General features: G+C 45.4%; 1 protein-coding gene across 5 annotated transcripts in view; it reads left to right on the top strand.

The window, feature by feature from the left end:
* The window catches only part of LOC135914784 (BTB/POZ domain-containing protein 6-like), a 108,364-nt gene that overhangs the window by 41,951 nt on the left and 46,139 nt on the right, over positions 1-20,274 (top strand). For all 5 annotated transcript variants that reach the window (XM_070538315.1, XM_070538314.1, XM_070538312.1 and 2 more), the window contains one exon: positions 13,831-13,916. In XM_070538315.1, the coding sequence (XP_070394416.1) occupies positions 13,831-13,916 (86 nt within the window). The remainder of the gene's footprint in view (positions 1-13,830; positions 13,917-20,274) is intronic.

Below are 20,274 nucleotides of genomic sequence, written 5' to 3'. Positions count from 1 at the left end.
CTCTTTTTTTGCAGAGAATCAGATATGAGTTTAGAAAAACAAAAAACAAAGCTGCATTTTTGAAACTGTGCCGCAGGGCCTGATAGCTTTTCCTGATGTGGCAATCACTGGGCAGTTGCAACCAGCAGATGCAGGATAGCTTTTAAAAGCAGAGAAAATGACCAAGATTTGTCTGAGATGCTATTTAGGTTCTGTGAGGCAACTGAGAAGCTGCACTGGACAGTTCTAACAAGACACAAAGGAACATGTTAGTACACATAACACAATGATGCACAGTCTGTTTTGGCTTGTCACAAGCAGTTTGTTGTCAGATCTCTTGTGATGTGGGCTACATGCATCCGCTCAAAGGACGACAAAATGTAGAATAAGCGAAGACAACTCTTCGACGTACCGCCCTGATTTCATGACGAAAAGTGGAAGCATTACGTGTTAACCAATACGTACGTAATAAGCTGGTACGGCTTATGTGGATACAAAATGCATTATGTTAAATAGCCACTGAGTCGTGGATTTGACTTTACTACTTTTAAAACGGAACTACTGTTCAAGTGGGTGCGGTTTAACAAGATTTTACTGTAAGTTAAAACCCTGGAAGATTGTTAAACTTTTTGATGATCAACCCGAAGCGGAAGAACTGGTCTTACTGATTGTAAGGAAAGTTAGTGAAGAAAAGGGTGTTCTTCTCCTTGAAATCTTGTAATTGCTACAGCGAAGGTGTTATCGCCGTGGCGGTGGCAGGTCATTGAATGTGACGCACAATTTAGAGATATAACGAAGCACTATGCAGAGTTACATATCTGAATGCACTTTCTTGAACTTTAGTCGAAGTACTCTTGCCCTTAATTTTACACTAATGCATCAAAGCCACGTGGCGCTGTCTCTCTAGCACCAGTCAGTTCTCAGAATTGGATGTATTGCACTCGTAAACAAATGTGCTCACAGCAGAGCCTACACACTATTCTCAGCTGTTAAACACATCAACAAATTGCAACTGCAAAGGGTGGTTGTACATACAGACCCGTTAACCCTTAAGTATAGTGAATCCTCTATTGCTACAGAAACAAGAAAACATTGTAAGTAATGATATCTTCTTGTTTCTGTGTGCTCGTACTTATGAACGTAACCAACATGTCATAATAGTGCGGGTGCTTGGGCATAAAGGCATCGAAGGCAACATGCCTGTAACTCTTGTATAGCCATTCCTACCGTAGGCTTGAAGCAATTCTAGCAAAAGAAAGCTCAGGAACTATTGGCAATGCATGTGGGACACTGAAGCCTCGATTAAGTTTCATTTTATTAAGTCACATTTAGGAAATTAGCCATTAATAATGAAAATATGGCAAACAGAGGTCATTTTCTTTCATGTTAGGATAGACTATACATACAGCACACACTCACTTGTTGACTGGTGGTGAAAGCCCATTGTTACGATTGGGTAGCAGAGTCAGAGAACTTCAAGCCACTCACACGTTCCTGTAACAATCTGCTTCAGCTTGGTGAAGCTGTCAGTATGTCCCACTGGACAGATCAGCTGCGTCACCATTGTGGGGCATATTTGACGAAGAATATGTGGTTGTCAAGCAGCGGTTGCTGGATGCTGCTTGACTGCAGATCACGACGATGGAACCAAGAAACTATTGGAAAAGTGCATGTTATGCGGCTGCCTCACGGCCACTGCTAGCCATGAATCCAACCGTCTAACGAACCAGCTATTTGCTGGTCCATTCATTGAGCCAAGATGCATCAACTGCAACAAGTTTGAACACTCCTATCCATGACCTCTTCCTTAATGTCTCTGGGGCAATAAACTGTGTGTGCCTGTGAGTACTTCCCACATAGTATTCAGGAGACAAAGGCACCTGCATGATTGTGCATCCCTGAAGGTGGACGTCTTTAGGTTTCCATGGCCTAGATGTCTGTGGAGGACAGCAGGGATTCAAGGAGCCATGTTGCACTCATGCAAGCGTGCTCTGGCATCATGTAGCTTATTTTCTGAGAATAAAGCCCTGCACTCTGTATGTGAATGAACCCCCTGTTGCATTCCTTCTACCTATCGTGCTTGCAACACATCACCAAAGAAGCAACTCTTGTCAAGGAGGTGCAGACGACAGCATGGGCCCGCTTAGCTTCCATGTGATGCACCGGTAGTATAGCCCAGCTACCTCTTTCACGACACACCGGCAGCATAGGCTAGAGAGCAACCCACAGTATGATGCCAAACTCTGAGACCACAGTAGCCACTATCTGCAATAGTTGTTGCGAAGAGGCACTAACTGTCTGCTGCATCTTCCTTAAGCATTAAGGGGTGGACACTGGAAAAAAAAATTGCTTACCTCTGGCTTATCAACAGCATGTTCATCTCCATATGGCAATGTTCCTTAGCACAGACTCATTTTTTATAGAAAATAATTGTTACACTTTTTGCAGGATGTTAACTGGCGGCGAGTTATCAGCCCAAGAGTGCCCTGGTGGGCACTCTTGGGCCACTATCTGGCCACTATCCACTATCTGGCCACCTGGCCACTATCTGCAATAGTTGTTGCGAAGAGGCGCTGTCTGCTGCATCTTCCTTAAGCATTAAGGGGTGGACACTGGAAAAAAAAAATTGCTTACCTCTGGCTTATCAACAGCATGTTCATCTCCATATGGCAATGTTCCTTAGCACAGACTCATTTTTTATAGAAAATAATTGTTACACTTTTTGCAGGATGTTAACTGGCGGCGAGTTATCAGCCCAAGAGTGCCCTGGTGACGTAGTAGTGCTGCTGCCACTGAAATGTTTTAATTTACCAACTCTTTCGTAGCATATATTTTATGTTCATAGAACACCTCCTGAGGCAGTGTCATAATTTTAATACATATTTTTATTAGGGGTGTGCAAAATCAAATTTTTGTAATGCGAATCAAACACGAATATCTAGCTTCAAATATCAAATAATTAAAGACAGAAGCTTTTTTTCACAAATAAACTTTTATTTCACCATATATTTAAGTTGAAAACAATGTATTATTAGAACAAAATGTGTGATTACACAAAAATGTCAATATCTGCAATACAGTTCCTGTTATGACAGACTGCTGAGTAGCTTTTCAAATAAAAAATGTATTGCGCACAAAATTTGCAGTTTAAAACAAGTGGCAACAAACATTAAAAATTGTCTTACAGAAAGATGAGTTGTTCCGCTTGGTCAGGAAACAAATGCTCCCTTTTAGCTGATACAACTTCCCCTGCCATAGAAAATGCTCTTGGGACCGAAGTGGCTGGTATTGCCAGGTATTTAACCCTTTGAGGGTCAATGGCGTAAATATACGGCGCCGCGAACAAAGCCCAAAATGGTTGATGCGGTATATTTACAGTACAGTCTGTACGTTTAAAAAGCGCGCCAATTTCCTAACTGCTTCTTTTCTGTCATGTGCTGCCACTATGTGGGAATACAGGGTATTTTTTTCACACACCTCCCTCTCTCGGTTTTCGTTGCATGGTTTGTTTTAACGCTAGTTCGCTCCCACGTGTCTATATAGTAGCGCACGTGTGCGGGTGTTGGTTTGGGTTTTGTTCCGTGGGAGGTTTTGGCTTTTTGCGCTTGCAAAACATGGCTGTCTCCTTCCTAATCGTTCAAAGGGCGACCGCTTGTTTCTCGCTCATTTGGTGCTCACAGGGGTGCGCATAGGAAGGATGCTGCCATGCATGCGTTTCCGTTGCTTTTCGTTTTTTTCTTCCTTTTTTTTGAGATTTGCGAAAACCAGTTGCCTCTGGTTGGTGATGAGATGAAGTCTAGTGAAAGTTTGTCACATGTTTTGCCTTTTTGATGGGCACACAACCACAGTTTTCTTGAGTGCACGCACCTAGCAGTTCGATTACGCTATGGATGTACATATTAGCGTAAGAGCAGGAACATTTGAATCTTGCGAAATATTCTCGTGTGTGCATTTTCAAAGCCTTGAACTATACCAATGCATCAAATTTTCAATTATAAGTTTATTTCCTTTTTTATTGTTGTTATTCATGAATGAAGAGTACATATTATTACGATATGATCAAGTGATGCTCAAGAAACGAGCCGCCGCGATAACGACGAAGTTGGTCGGTGCGCTTGGCATGAGCGAGTGTCGGCCTGGCTGCCTGGCTCCAGTGTAAATAGCCTGTAAATAGCGTCTCCTGTCTGTGTCTTTCCACACGCAACATTCTGGTGGAGGTCAGTGATCCCCGTCCTCACCACGGAACTCAGAAGTGGTCGGCACACCGAGCTTGTCACCATGCCTCCCGGTGACATGCTCACCTCTGCAACGGCTTCGGCTTGTCCCACTGCTCCAATCGTCACGGTTGCCCCACATCGCGACCCAGGTGTGTTCTCTGGCCTGGAAGGACATGATTTTGACGACTGGATCAAACTCTATGAACACACCAGTGCTAATAACAGGTGGGACCCAACGATTATGCTCGCCAATGTCATCTTTTATCTGAGCGGCACCCCACGCGTGTGGCACCAAACACATGACAACGAGATAACCAGTTCGGACAATTTCAAAGACAAGCTACGGGAACTGTTCGGCGACCCCATTGGGCGCAAGGCTGCCGCGAGAAAGGCTCTTGCGTCTCGTGTTCAGTCATCTACGAAGCCGTACGTTTCCTACATCCTCGACGTCTTGGCTCTTGCCGCAAAGCTGACGATGCTATGTCCGAGGCCGATAAAGTGTCACATGTTCTAAAAGGCATCGCCGACGACGCATTCAATTTGCTTGTTTTCGGCAACGTCTCGACTATAGACGCCATCATCAAAGAATGCCGTCGCCTTGAACAAGCTAAGAGCCGCCGAATCACACACCACATCACGCGGCTACTCAACACCGCTGCTACGTCGACATGTGAGTGTCGACGACGTCAGACCACCACCTGTGACGACGTTACCCTTCTTGTTCGCCGCGAACTCGAGGCCACCTGTTCACCAGCTTTCTCCACGATGCCTCCTGATGCGCCAGCAACCACTATTGCGATGATCCAGGCCATCGTCCGACAGGAATTTGAAAACATGGGTCTGAACTCCGTCTGTTCTACGTCTCAACCCAGCGTTCCCCAGTTCTCTAGCGGCCCTCCTCGTCCTCGGCAGTCCTTTTCCGCCACATCTCGCCGCAACCTGTCCGATTGGTGCACCCCTGATGACCGGCCGATCTGCTTCCACTGCTGTCGCATCGGCCACGTCGCTCGTCACTGCCGCAACCGATGGCCACCACCTCCTTGAACATACACCGCCGCTCATTCCCACACCTTTGCACCTTCCGTTCCCTATACCATTCGCCATGAATCCACTGCCGCTGATGCTCCTGCTCCGAACCTTCGGTACAGCCGCTCGCCCTCACCTCGACGCCATCAGTGTTGTTCACCCCAACCCCGTCGCTTCTCTTCGCCGCCTATCGCCTCCCGAATCCAGCCGGAAAACTAGGCACTGCAGCTTCTGGAGGTGAAGCTGCGTTGTCCACCCTGCCCTCAAATCCTCTGCTCATGTTACCCACGAACCGAAACCTCCTTGACGTTGACGGCTATCCTGTCACGGCACTCATCGATACAGGAGCACATCTTTCAATTATGAGTGCTGCCTTCCGACAAAGACTGAACAAGCTCCTCACCCCAGCGTCGGCACGTGTCGTCCGCGTTGCGGATGGCGGTACTGTACCTATCATCGGCATGTGTACGGCACGCGTCAGCATCGCCGGCCGCCACACTCCTGTCCTCTTCACCATAATTGCTCATTGCCCCCACGACCTCATTCTCGGCCTCGATTTTCTCTCCGCACATTCTGCTCTTATTGACTGCTCTTCCAGTACCCTTCGCCTTGAATTGCCGATGCTCGCAGAACCTTCTAACGCACCCCATTCCCACTTACATCCCAGCGGCTTTCTTCACCTGCAGCCAAAGTCAATAGCCTACATTGAACTGTTGTCTTTCCCACGAGTTCCTGATGGCGAGTACCTCGTCACTCCTCTGCCTGACATTCCAATAAGGTATGATGTTACAGTGCCTCACAGTATACTTCATATTACTGGGAACCGCAGTCACATGCCTGTCTGTAACTTTGGATTGGCAAAGCAAATTCTACCGCAAGGTATTTGCCTTGCCACCGTTGATTGTCTCGGCGACCAATACGTGGCAGCGTTATCCACCGATGGTTCTCGCAAGCTTAGCAGGCGCCTCGCGCCAGCATCAGGTGCCGATCCAAATATAAAGAAAATGGTTGCGACGGACCTGTCCTCAGCGCAGGCTGAAGAGCTTTGCCAAGTATTATCGTCCTACCAAGATATTTTCAACATCGATGATCGCCCTTTAGGCCAGACGCTCGCGATCAAGCATCGGATTCTTACTGGCGATGCTACGCCTATTCACCGACGACCGTATCGAGTTTCTGCGTGAGAACGCTGAGTAATTCAAAATGAAGTCAACAAAATGCTTGATAAAAACATCATTGAGCCTTCTTCGAGTCCCTGGGCGTCACCTGTGGTGTTGGTTAAGAAGAAGGACGGCACGTGGCGCCTCTGTGTAGACTACCGTCATCTGAACAACATTACTAAGAAGGACGTCTACCTGCTCCAACGTATAGACAACGCCCTTGACTGCCTGCACGGTTCCAGCTATTTCTCATCTATTGATCTTTGTTCGGGATACTGGCAGATTGCTGTTGACGATATGGACAGAGAAAAAACCACGTTCATCACACCTGATGGCCTGTACCAATTTAAGGTAATGCCATTTGGATTATGCAACGCCCCTGCCACTTTCGAGCGTATGATGGACTCCTTGCTCCGAGGTTTCAAATGGTCCACATGCCTCTGCTACCTCGACTACGTCATCATCTTCTCGCCAACGTTCGACACTCACCTTGAATGTCTCACAACTATACTTGATGTATTTCGAAAGGCGAAGCTGCAACTTAACTCGTCCAAATGTCCTTTTGGCCACCGGCAAATTACTCTTCTGGGCCATCTCGTTGACACTTCCGGAGTACAGCCTGATCCCGACAAAACTCGCGCTGTCAGAGAGTTTCTGGTTCCGAAGACAGCCGCACCCTGAAGATAATCAGCCGCACCCCAAAGATGCACCCTAATCAGCCGCACCCTGAATATGCACCCTGAAGATAATCACTAGAGCTCTCGGGTCGTGAAAGAAGATCGGCACATAAGCATGCACAAGGAAGGAGGCCAATCAAGGCCATAGACTTGCTAGTGAACAGCTGTGGATGTCCCATGCTGACTCAAAACATCGTTGCCGTCAGAGCTTGAATCTGCTTTACTGTCACCTTCAGAATCATAACTCGAGTCCTCATCACTAAAATCAAGTGCGGGTGCAGCATAGTTTTGAGCAGGATGCTCTTCTCACGACGCAGCCACGCAGGAGGCCGCCATGGGAGCAACTTTCAGTAACTGAGCAGTGACACCAGCAGCGGCCCTTGCCGGGATTTTATGAGAGAAGCATTACCAAAGCTCTTGCAAACTGGCTGCTAAAGCCGGCTCCACATGTCTAACATGTGATGGACATTCAGAAATACACTTGGGCGGAATAAAATGACTCGGAACTCCAAACCATAGCTTACTAGTGAACAGGTGGCGTCGTTTTCGATTAATTATCACCGCTCAGCACTGTTGGATGGCAAAACCGGAGGTATAATTTAATTCGTGACGTGCTGGGAGTCATTTGATTACAAAATTGTCATGCTAGTGCGGCGCAATCGTGAGTGGCATGCTTTTTTCCCTAGCGCAGCAGAAGGTGACAGCCACGCCTCTTTTCGCTACAACATACGCACATTAGTTTGCAAGAAGGTCCGTCAAAAATCATAACATTGCCAGAGTGCAAAAATTTTAACTGATTCTGAGAGTGCAGTGCCTGTACTAATTACTGAATTGCCTTATATGGATATGAGAAACAGCTCCAATAAGCCGAAATTTGCCTTTTAAAGCATCATTCATTGGTGACCGATTCAAACAGGCGAGGTAACAAAAGAGTTAAACCCGTGGTCTTCAACAACCTTGCAAGGCTGTAAATCAAGTGCTTCGCCATCCGATTTTCCGGACTTTTTGCCATGACCGAACGTTTGAAACAGCATTAATGAAAGCCACCACCGCTGCCGTTTTGATTGCCTCGCCGCCTCGAACCGGCGCTTTCGCATGCAGATCCGATGGCAGCCATAGCCACCACCGCCGCAACGCTAGGCTTAGCTGCTTCGACGTTTGCTATTAAGCTTCTTGCCATTCGGTGTCATGTTTTTCCTTGAAAGAATTGCCGCTGTGAGCAATAGCACCGACTCCACCTTTGTGGTCATCGCAGTTCCATGGCTTCGACGTTCGGAAAGGACAATGTGTTGCATAAAGCGGGTTTCAGACTGTTAGTTTTGCCTTAGTACAATTGTTCCATAAGTTGAAGCATACGCAAATGTGTCGCGGTAAAGTATAGCAAGCGTGGCAAGGGGAGGAAAGAGAACAAGAGAAGGAAACGAAGACGCAGCACTAGTTATATAGTACCAACTAGCCCACCAGTCTGTTCTCTTGAACACATTCATCATCGTCATCAGCCTGGTTACGCCCACTGCAGGGCAAAGGCCTCTCCCATACTTCTCCAACTACCCCGGTCATGCACTAATTGTCGCCATGTTGTCCCTGCAAACTTTTTAATCTCATCCACTCACCTAACTTTCTGCCGTCCCCTGCTACGCTACCCTTCCCCTGGAATCCAGTCCATAACCCGTAATGACCATCGGTTATATTCCCTCTTCATTACATGTCCTGCCCATGCCCATTTCATTTTCTTGATTTCAACTAAGATGTCATTAACTCACGTTTGTTCACTCACCCAATCTGCTCTTTTCTTATCACTTAACGTTACACCTATCATTCTTCTTTCCATAGCTCGTTGCGTCGTCCTCAATTTAAGTAGAACCCTTTTCATAAGCCTCTGCCCCGTATGTGAGTACTGGTAAGACACAGCTGTTATACACTTTTCACTTGAGGGATAATGCTAACCTGCTGTTCATGATCGGAGAATGCCTGCCAAACACACCCTAACCCATTCTTATTCTTCTGATTATTTCAGTCTTATGATCCGCGGTCACTAGCTGCCCTAAGTAGATGTATTCCCTTACGACTTCCAGTGCATCGCTGCCTATCGTAAACTGCTGTTCTCTTCCGAGACTGTTAAACATTACTTTAGTTTCCTGCAGATTAATTTTTATACCCACTCTTCTGTTTTGCCTCTCCAGGTCAGTGAGCATGCATTGCAATTGGTCCCCTGAGTTACTAAGCAAGGCAATATCATCAGCGAATCGCAAGTTATTAAGGTATTCTCCATTAACTCTTATCCCCAGTTCTTCCCAATCCAGTTCTCTGAATACCTCCTGTAAACGCGCTGTGAATAACATTGGAGAGATCATATCTCCCTGCCTGATGTCATTCTTATTGGGATTTTGTTGCTTTCTTTATGGAGGACTACGGTGGCTGTGGAGCTGCTATAGATATCTTTCCGTATTTTTTACGTACGGCTTGTCTACAACTTGATTCCGTAATGCCTCCACCCGCCGTGGTTGCTCAGTGGCTATGGTGTTGGGCTGCTGAGCATGAGGTCGCGGGATAGAATCCCGGCCACGGCAGCCACAATTCGATGGGGGTGAAATGTGAAAACACCATGTGCCTAGATTTAGGCGCACATTAAAGAACCCCAAATGGTCAAAATTTCCGGAGTCCTCCACTATGGTGTGCCTCATAATCAGAAAGTGGTTTTGGCACGGAAAACCCCATAATTTTTTTTTTTTTTTTCGTAATGCCTCCATGTCTGCTGAGGCTTTGACTAAATCAAACGCTTTCTCGTAATCAATGAAAACTATATATAAGGGTTGGTTATATTCCGCACATTTCTCTATCACCTGATTGATAGCGTGGATATGGTCTATTGTTGAGCAGCCTTTACGGAATCCTGCCTGATCCTTTGGTTGACAGAAGTCTAAGGTGTTCCTGATTCTATCTGTGATTACCTTAGTAAATACTTTATAGGCAATGGACAGTAAGCTGATCGGTTTATAATATTGCAAGTCATTGGCGTCCCATTTCTTATGGATTGAGATTATGTTGGTGTTCTTCCAAGATTCCGGTACGCTCGAAGTCATGAGGCGTTGCGTATTCAGGGTGATTAGTTTTTGCTAGAACAATCTGCCCACGTTCCTTCAACAAATCTGCTGTTACCTGATCCTCCCCAGCTGCCTTCCCCCTTTTCATAGTTCCCAAGGCTTTCTTTACTTCTTCCGGCATTACCTGTGGGATTTCAAATTCCTCTAGACTATTCTCTTTTCCATTATCATTGTGGGTGCCACTGGTACTGTACAAATCTCTGTAGAACTCCTTGGCCACTTGAACTATCTCATCCATATTAGTAATGATATTGCCGGCTTTGTCTCTTAATGCATACATTTGATTCTTGCCTATTCCTAGTTTCTTCTTCACTGCTTTTAGGCTTCTTCCAATCCTGAGAGCATGTTTTTATTCTAACGATGTTATACTTCCTTACGTCAGCTGTCTTACGCTTGTTGATTAACTTGGAAAGTTGTGCCAGTTCTATTCTAGCTGTAGGGTTAGAGGCTTTCATACATTGGCGTTTCTTGATCAGATCTTTCGTCTCCTGCGATAGCTTACTGGGATCCTGTCTGACAGAGTTACCACTGACTTCTCTTGCGCACTGCTTAATGATGCCCATAAGATTGTCATTCGTATCTTCAACACTAAGGTCCCCTTCCCGAGTCAAAGCCGAATACCTGTTCTGTTGCTTTATCCGGAATTCCTCTATTTTCCTACCTCTAACTCACTGATCGGCTTCTCACGTACCAGTTTCTTCCGTTCTCTCCTCAAGTTTAGGCTAATTCGAATTCTTACCATCCTATGGTCACTGCAGCGCACTTTGCCGAGCACGTCCACATCTTGTATGATGCCAGGTTACCACAGAGTATGAGATCTATTTCATTTCTCGTCTCGCCATTCGGGCTCCTCCACGTCCACTTTCAGCTATCCCGCTTGCAGAAGGTATTCATTATCCGCAAATTATTCCGTTCTGCAAACTCTACTAATAACTCTCCTCTGCTATTCCTATAACCTATGCCATACTCCCCCTCTGACTTGTCTCCAGCCTGCTTCTTGCCTACCCTGGCATTGAAGTCTCCCATCAATATAGTGTAATTTGCTTTGACTTTACTCATCGCCGATTCCACTTCTTCACAGAAGCTTTCGACTTCCTGGTCATCATGACTGGATGTAGGGGCATAGACCTGTACGACCTTCAATTAGTACTTCTTATTAAGTATCACAACAAGACCTGCCACCCTCTCATTAATGCTATAGGATTCCTGTATGTTACCAGCTATATCCTTAGTAATCAGGAATCTGATTCCTAGTTCTCGTTTCTCTGATAAGTCCCGATAGTACAGGACGTGCCCACTTTTTAGCACTGTATATGCTTCTTTTGACCTCCTAACCTCCTGAGCCCTATTATATCCCCTTTACTGCCCGCTAATTCCTCCTATAGCACTGCTAGACTTGCCTCACTAAAAAACGTTCCAGCGTTAAACATTGCTTGGTTCAGATTCCAATGGCGGCCTGTCTGGACCCAGAGATGCTTAGCACCCTCTGCTGCGTCACAGGTCTGACCACCGCCGTGGTCAGTTGCTTCGCTGCTGCTGGGGACTGCAGGCCGGGGTTTGATTCCTGTATTCATATAGGAGGTTGGGGCCAATTACTGCACCAGGGTGGCCAATCCTGCTCTGGTGAGGGAGTGCGTTACCGGTTCTGGTCACCGGGATCAGGCCACACTCCAGGCCTGTTTATGCAATTTTATCAACACGCGGATTTTTTTTCTTTTCTTTTTTTTTTTAGTTTGGGGGAAAATTGCACGGCATCGGGAATCAAACCACGGTCCTCTTGCACGCGAGGCGGATGCTCTACCTTTACGCCACTACTGCACACTTGAACACATTAACACTTGAACACATTATGTATTCCTTAATTATACACGCTTGCACCCGTCATCTCTTGTCACAGTAGGAGCACTGATATGCCTAATAAATGTACTGGCAGGCATTCAGAGCTTTTTCGGATGTGCTTGTGGCACTTTTAACCCATAAGGGCAATAAAAGACATGCATTTTTTTTTAGAACTACCCCACCTTTCGGACGTTTTCGCAAGCCCCTAGGGAGTTGAAAAAATCAGACGCTGACTGTACAACTGACCAAGATGATGCTTCAAATGGTCCGTGGGGCGAACACGCTGTGGAAGGAGGATGGGAACACAAAGGACCTACGCATTTAGGAATGAACGGGAAAGGAAGTGTGCTGTCGCTTCTTTCAAGGAGCTTGAGCTCAACAAATTGGTGGCTGACGCCGAGATGCAGGTGACCATCATCCAAACCAAATAAACACTTAAATGCAGTGAAACGCAACACTGAGGCATTGTGCGCGGGCTGGGAGTATGTCAGGACAGTTGAGGTTGACTTTCCCGCTGCTGAGAGAGAATCTCGCTTGTTACAAAGTTCAGGCCTCATACCAATGAGCTTCCTATAAGTTGATAGAAATAACTCATATTTGAAAATATTTGCTTTTGTATGCATCTCCTTTTTATTCGTATTTGAGAATGCTTGACTCAATTTGCAATGGGCTTTACCATTTTTTTCGAAGATATTTTATTCGCTGCGCATTGTACTAACACCTGCTTTCTGCTTTCTTTTGGAGCAAAATAAACACTGCTCCTTACCATGCAAACTGGATTAAGTTTCTTTTTTTTTAACATGCTTGCTAAAGAGTGACAGCATTGGGCGACATGGTGTCAGCCTATCTTTACATAAAAGAAATTTCTGAGTCACCCAGGGAATTTAGCAGAGGCACTCAGGGAAAACCTAGAAAACTCAGGGAATTTGGAAACGTCAATTTGGTAGACACGCTGTAGCTGGCATTCAGGAAAACGGCAGACTAGCATTCTGACTTGCTTGGTTCTGCAGGCAGTAGGCTTTTTCACGTGCACTGTTCGACGATGACATGTCTCTTCACTAGGGAAAGAAGCAGTTCTGGCATCTTGCCATAAACTTCACGTTGGGAACTCTATGTTCTGTGACAGTGGCCCCCTTGCTACACTTAATATTCGCCACTGCAATGCATGGTTTTGTTGCATTGAAGCTGACTTCTGAGAACAGGCCATTATGCACATCCTTGCCAGGCCGAAAGTAAATGTAGCCCTGAGCTGAGTGTATTTGGTCCAGTGTGCACGTTTCCCAGTAGGTTTTAACTGATGCATACTTTGGGTGCTTCACCAACCATTCCATAAGCCGCTCAGTGCTCGTTTGCTGCCAGTATGCTTGTACGACTTTGGTTGCTAGTTGAAACGAATGTATTTATCGTATTTCGTAGCAATGTGTGAGAGGTAATTTGTGTCTGCACTGCTAAGATGTGGGAACATTACAGAGTGACAACGTATCAAATAAGAACATAATACATGAGAGTCAAGGGAAGGGACTTAGGTGGACATTGCAATAATGCGACATTGCAGCTGGGAAAACACAACACCAAGGAACCTATCAGTGCAATTTCACTGCACATTGAAAACCCATGGTCAACTACTTGATGCTCTTTGGCAAGAACTGATCCTTGCACCATTAAACCCCATACATCATGACGATCGGTAGTAGGCGGGTGCCCTCCGCACTTGACCCTCTCTCCAATCTTCTGGGCTGCTATTCAGAAACATCTGCTGAGTATGCAATATTTTGCAAATTTTATTTGTCTTTTTCTTTTTTTCTGAGCCTGCTTTTTTCTCATCTAGTGCAGGTAGACCCAAAAGCACCTTTCAAGTTCAATGCACCACCTACAGAAGCCACACCAAAGCCGAAGCCACCCGCGCCGCAACTGGTAAAACGCATACGAGATAAATTTCTTGCCTTGCTAGGATGCCAATGGTGACACGAATAATATAAAGCAATGATACAAAGCTTGCTATCAGGGCATTTGTTTCGTGGCTGAAAACTTTTGCTGCAGTGATACACACAAAAAACTAAGGAAAAATGCAAAACGAAAAGGCAATGTGGCCGTGCTGTGTGTGTACGTCGTCTAGTAAAAGCTTGTTAACCCTTTGAGGGTCGATTTTTTTTCACCATATGCGACCGCCCAGGGTCGATATTTTTTATTGCAGATTCCAATTCTTCTTAGGGACTTATTTCGAAAGAAATTTACCGTAATTTTTCTCGGGCGACTGTAAAGTGAGAAAAACATCTTTTGTGTTGATATATATGCACTCTTCATTCATGAATAACAACAATAAAAAAGCAAATAAACTTATCAGAATAAAATATTTGATGCATTGGTATGCACATAGTTCAAGGCTTTGAAAATCCTGACACGAGAATATTTCGCAAGTGCCAAATGTTCCTGCTCTTACACTAGTGCATATGTCCATAGCGTAATCAAACTGCGTAGGTGCGCGCACTCAAGAAAACTGTTTGGTTGTGTGCCCCTCAAAAAAAGCAACACGTGTGACAAACTTCCGCTAATCTTCATCTTATCGCCAACCAGCTAGGGCAATTAGTTTTCGCGAGTCTTAAAAAAAAATGAATAAATAAACGGAAACGCATGCACGGCGGCATCCTTCCTATGCGCACCCCTGTGAGCACCAAACAAGCGAGAAACAAACGGTCGCCCCTTGAGCGATTAGGAAGGAGACAGCCATGTTTTGCAAGCGAAAAAAGCCAAAACCGCCTGGGAAAAAAAATCCAAACGGCCGCCCGCCCGTGTGCCAATGCATGAGCAGTAGTATATAGATACGTCGGAGCAAACTAGTGCTAAAACAAAACATGCAGCGAAAATCGAGAGAGGGAGGCACGCGAAAAAAATTCACTGTATCCCCACATAGTGGCAGCACATGACAGAAAAGAAAAAGTTAGGAAATCTGTGCGCTTTTTAAACGTACAGGTGGCGCCGTAAATATACGGCACGACCATTTTCTGACTTGTTCGCGACGCTGTATATTTACGTCATTGACCGTCAAAGGGTTAATATGTACCTGCTTAGAGCTTACCAGCAGCTAATACAGAGTTACGCGAAATTCTTAACCCATTGTCCACAGAGCCTAATATATAACGACCTCCTGTAGTTTGTGATGTTAGTGTGTGGTTGTGCTGTTTATAGCGGTGATGTGCAATTGGTTTTACCAGCCACACAAATAAGTGGAACTGCAATGTTTCTCATTTAATTTTAACTTGCATAACCCAGTTCTAGCCAGAACTGAACCCGAACCAATATTCTTAGAACGTGCCTGAACCCGAATCAAGTCAAAACCGGAAAATAATAATGGTTACTGTTTTGGCACGAACTGGTTCATATATAGGGTGCAAACGGTGCTAAACATAATTAAGTCTTCAAAATACAGTTAAACCTTGATATAACGAAGTATTTAACCTTTTATGACTTCTTGTCCATAGAACACCATGTATTTAGAATCTAAATATAACATAAAGTGTCGGTACACACAATTTCAATAGAACAAAATTTCGGTACTGCCACGAAGGAATACCGAAGCAATAAAAATAAACTTCCACGGGCGCAAATAGCTAAATGGTTGAATTACAAGCGGCTGCTTGCAAGTGTGCCTCTTGGCGCCAAGACTTGGACCAAGAGCGGAGCAGCATTGTGTTTCGTATAAAGTCGAAGTGCAATAACATTTTATTGTGCTTCATGCTCTGCAGTTTTTGCGTGTATGTGAAAACGGGTGAGGGTGAGCTGAGAAGGATGGTGGCTTGACGAGTGCCATCTTCCTGTGCTAGCAAGGGAAAAGGTGGAGGGGGGGGGCAGTTTTGCATGCGTTTACTTTTTTCTAGCACAGCTGTGGCTGCGCACCCCATTTTAGAGCTCATCTGCCGTATGGCAGATGAGCTCTAAAAGATAATGGCCTGGCCAATGTTCTAGACATACAGTTAATTCGGATTTCACGGGACTGACAAAAATGTCCGAATTAATTGACTCCAATTATCGAGGGTATCAAGAAAACAATAAACGAATGCGTACTACGTCAACATGCCTTTATTTACTGAATGAACGAGCAAATCCTGTTTCCATTTTGGGCAAAATGAGTGTGAAAGCAGCTATTCTCGTCATCATCTTGTAACTGATTAGCACTCGCTGGGGCCCAAGCCTCGCGACTTCCTTCCCAGCATGGCCACAGCGTGTAGGACTTTCAAGCACCGTTTTTCACAGCTGCGCGCCCATCAAGATTATTTTTTCACCAGTGAGCTGGTCGCCAACCGATTGTCCATCCATCACAACGTAGCCGGTGCTCTTCATGGACTTCATGGACGTCCAATGGACTGCCACCTCTCACAAGGATTCTTGCCCCTTTCCCAAAGAGGCTTCTCCGCATAGTTTGTAACTTCCCTCTCAGGGGCAGATGCCAAATGTGTCTTCTCTTTGTTCACCACTAGATCGTCAAAAGCATTCCGTACACTTGATGCCACCAGTGGCTACCTGGAGTTCCCTTGTCACAAGGTCTTTCAGCCAGATCATCTGACCAGATGAACTATGGCCTTAAAGCGCTGATCAAGAAACATGGCCAGGCTGGCCACTTCATCAAATTCGCACTCCGCAAAACAGGTCTCGATACATTTTGCAAGATTGTTAGCAAACCCTGAGCTGCCTTTACAACCTTCGAGGCAATGCAGCATTCCAAAAATAATTGTAATTTGACATGACAAGGAAGGGTACTTTTCAGCACGTAAGATCACAGTTGCATCAAATTAAGTTATCTGTGCTCGTGTCCAAAGTGGTGGCTCAAGTGTCATGGACTCTGAGTTCAAGGAGCCTCGAGAGCATGAGGTAATGACCGTTCCACCTTGTGTCAGCATCCTACATAACATAAAGTACGTCTTTGTTCAACTGCCTCTTCAGATTGTTCAGCCTTTTCTGCACACTAGGGCTACATTTGTAGTGTCCTGCAATCACTTTCGCCTTCTTGCAGAGTCTGTTGATTGTCGGAGTGCACTACATCGCATCGCTGTTTGCCATCTGCAGAGTGTGCACAAATCAGGCTTGCTGGAGCCATGGCAGTCTCCTGGCAGCCACTCGGATATTGCGGCCGTTGTCCGTCATGATGTAATTCATGCAGTCGATTGTTATCTCCCAGTCGGTGCATAGCTGCTCCAATGATGCAGCTATGTTCACAGCCATGTGACTCTCCGACATGTGTCACGTGTTCAAAGTGAACTTTTTCATCTCGAACTTCACCGTAAGAAAATGGCATGTGAGGCTTACAAAACCCTCGTTGGCACGCGAAGTTCAGATATCGCTCGTAAAAGCGAGAGTGCTTGTTCCATGTTCAAGTGCTTTTCGCAGATCGTGTCGTACCTTCGCTCTTGTGTCGTCGTGCAGGCGAGGGACGAGCACACGCGACAATTTTGTTCGAGATGGGAGACTGTAGAACGACTGTACAGCTGCTTTGACCAGTGCTTTGAACTGATGTGGCAGAAATCGTGAAGATATAAATGGCTGCCACATTCTTGTGAAGTGTGTTTTCTTTCTTCTGAGACAATGGCTGCTGTCTTTGCTCAAGTATATCATCCAGTGTCGGTTGGTTCTTCAACGGAGCGTTTGCGGCGGCCTCTTTTTTGTACTCTTCCATCAACAAAGTGTGCTATTTCTTGTGATTTTGAGGAGTGGTGGTTGTTCCCGTTGGCATTTTAAGAACATGTTTGCATGATTTGCACCGAGCTGTCGACAGCGAGAGTCTTGTGTAGTACCGCCAAAGAAGAGTTCTTCCGGCTTTCTTTTCTTGCTTGCTCCGTGGCTCGTCTTCCGCAGTTGATGCCATTCTTGGAGAACACGCTTGAGCGAGGGCTCTATCAGCATGGATATAGTTACAAATAGTGCAGCGGCGAATTCAGCGTGGTTTGCGTTTGCCTCACAGAGCAGCAGCGCAGCACGTAGTGAAGAGCCAGCAACCCCCTTAGAAAAGCGGCAACACAAGGCAGGAGTTGTCGGTGGCGATGAAATGTTCTGCTCAGACATATATTTTTTTCTTTTTAATTTTCAAACATAAAAAGAATGTTGTCAACAAAGCTTCAAAGCCAGTTGTAATTCCATATGTTCACAGAACAGCACATAATTTGAAGAAGATAGCAACCAAGCATGGTGTCCCACTCGTTTTCTCGGCTCCCTGCAAGCTGAGTCACCTTTGCGCCCGCATTGGGAGACATCACGCCAGAAAGAAGCAAGGTGGCTGCGGCATGAAACACAAGAACACCTATTTAGATTGCCAAGTTGGCGTTGTTTATCAGATTCCCCTGACATGCGGCAAAACCTACATAGGCCAGACAGGCCGTTGTTTGAACGTGCGAATCCGAGAACACGAAAGATCAATTATAAACCGGGAGCAACGTCATTTGCCTATGCATTGCTTAGACCACAAATGCAGGCCTCTGCTCAACCAAGTTAAGATCCTGCGCAAGTGCCATAATGAAAAAGCACGAGAACTTCTTGAATCATATTATATAAAAAAGAAGGGACAAGCATGCATCAGTGACACATCGGTCGTGCTGTACAATAGGGAGGCACGTTTCTTAGATAGTATGTTTTAGTAAGCCACGCCAATGGTTTTTTTCTGATTTTGGGTTTTTCTTCTGTTATGCTGATGATACCCTGAAGCGCCTGCACTGGCATGGTGTGATATATAAGTGTTTTTTCTCGAATAAACCTCAGTTGTTAGTTTGCGCCTGTCCCGTCTTCTTACATGTGGTTGTCTAGTAAGCGCAACCAATGTTTCCAATTATAAAAAAAAATTGTCCATGGTAGCATTTTCTAGATGCATATTTTATTGCGTATACTTACAGAGCCTGAAAGTACATCATATATCGTTATGAAAGAGCCCTGGAATAAAGCTTGCTAAAAAAGAAACCGAAACTGATCATGTCTCACGGACCTGAAGCAGATAGGCTGAAACAGAGCATACAGATATGAGCGGATCATGCGAAGTTCTCAGTGAATTAACATGTTCTTAGGAGAATGCAGAGCAAGGATATAATTCGTTAATATCGATATACGAAAATATTTGATTCGTATTCGAAATTTCGAATATTTGCACACCCCTAATTGTTAACAAAAAAGTATTAATTCCTTGCAGCAAATGAACTATGATTTTGGGCACAATTTCGCGCCTTTTCTTTTTTTCTGCCTTCATGAGCACATCTAGAAGGCAGAAAATGTAATGCAGAGGTGACATTCACTAAAAGAACAGACTTGAGTGTCAGCAAGCACTCGGGAAGAAGCTTAATTGTAATGGACATGCTCGATTGGATTCAGACCATGCCGTTGTACTTGGAAGAATCAAGGTAAAAAATATGTGCTGCTAACTTTGTGTTCAGCAAGCTTAGCACTGTGGCTTTACCTGCTGTATTCTGAAATTTTCAATTTATTTATGATGCAACGCCACACACAAGTGACACGTGGAGCATTTTAGATGAAACAACTAGCGTACAAGCATCTTTGAGTCATGAAAATTGTTGTTCCTGAAGAGCATATCACACAACAGGCTATTTCAAGCGGCTATCCTGCTGTCACACGTGCTGAGATCAACTTTGGCGAAGCAGACAGCCTGAAAATAAGCCTGGGGGAGAAAAGAAGACCAAAGTAAAATGGTGGCATATATATTATGAGATCACGTCCACCAAAGCAGTACAGTGCTCTTGCATTTACAGACGGTGGAGGCAACTTGTGTCACGCAAGCCTCCAAACACAACCATCAAGTGATAACAGCAACCGCATGCGCAAAGTGAAGAAAAATGCCTATGACATTGAATACATGTGCACGTGAGTCTCGGGCCCCCCAAAACCCCTTCTCTGAGATGAAGCCATCCAAAACTATTCCTCAAGAGATTTACCCCAATTTGAACACACAACAATTTGTTCGTCAAAGACTTAAAACGGAATGTTGTTTGTGGCAATTTATTCTGGAACGTCCCGGTCAGGATAGACAAACCACCTGTGCGTGATGGCAGCTACCCGCCATGGTTGCTCAGTGGCTATAGTGTTGGGCTGCCGAGCATGAGGTCACGGGATCGAATCCCGGCCACAGCGGCCGCATTTCAATGGGGGCGAAATGCGAAAACACCCGTGTACTTTGATTTAGGTGCACGTTAAAGAACCCCAGGTGGTCGAAATTTCCGGAGTCCTCCACTACGGCATGCCTGATAATCAGAAAGTGGTTTTGGCACGTAAAACCCCATAATAA

Source organism: Dermacentor albipictus, chromosome 5 (genome assembly GCF_038994185.2).
Source record: "Dermacentor albipictus isolate Rhodes 1998 colony chromosome 5, USDA_Dalb.pri_finalv2, whole genome shotgun sequence".
Classification (NCBI taxonomy): Eukaryota; Metazoa; Arthropoda; class Arachnida; order Ixodida; family Ixodidae; genus Dermacentor; species Dermacentor albipictus.
Note: the sequence above shows the minus strand (reverse complement) of the source record. Positions and strands in the feature narration are given on the sequence as shown.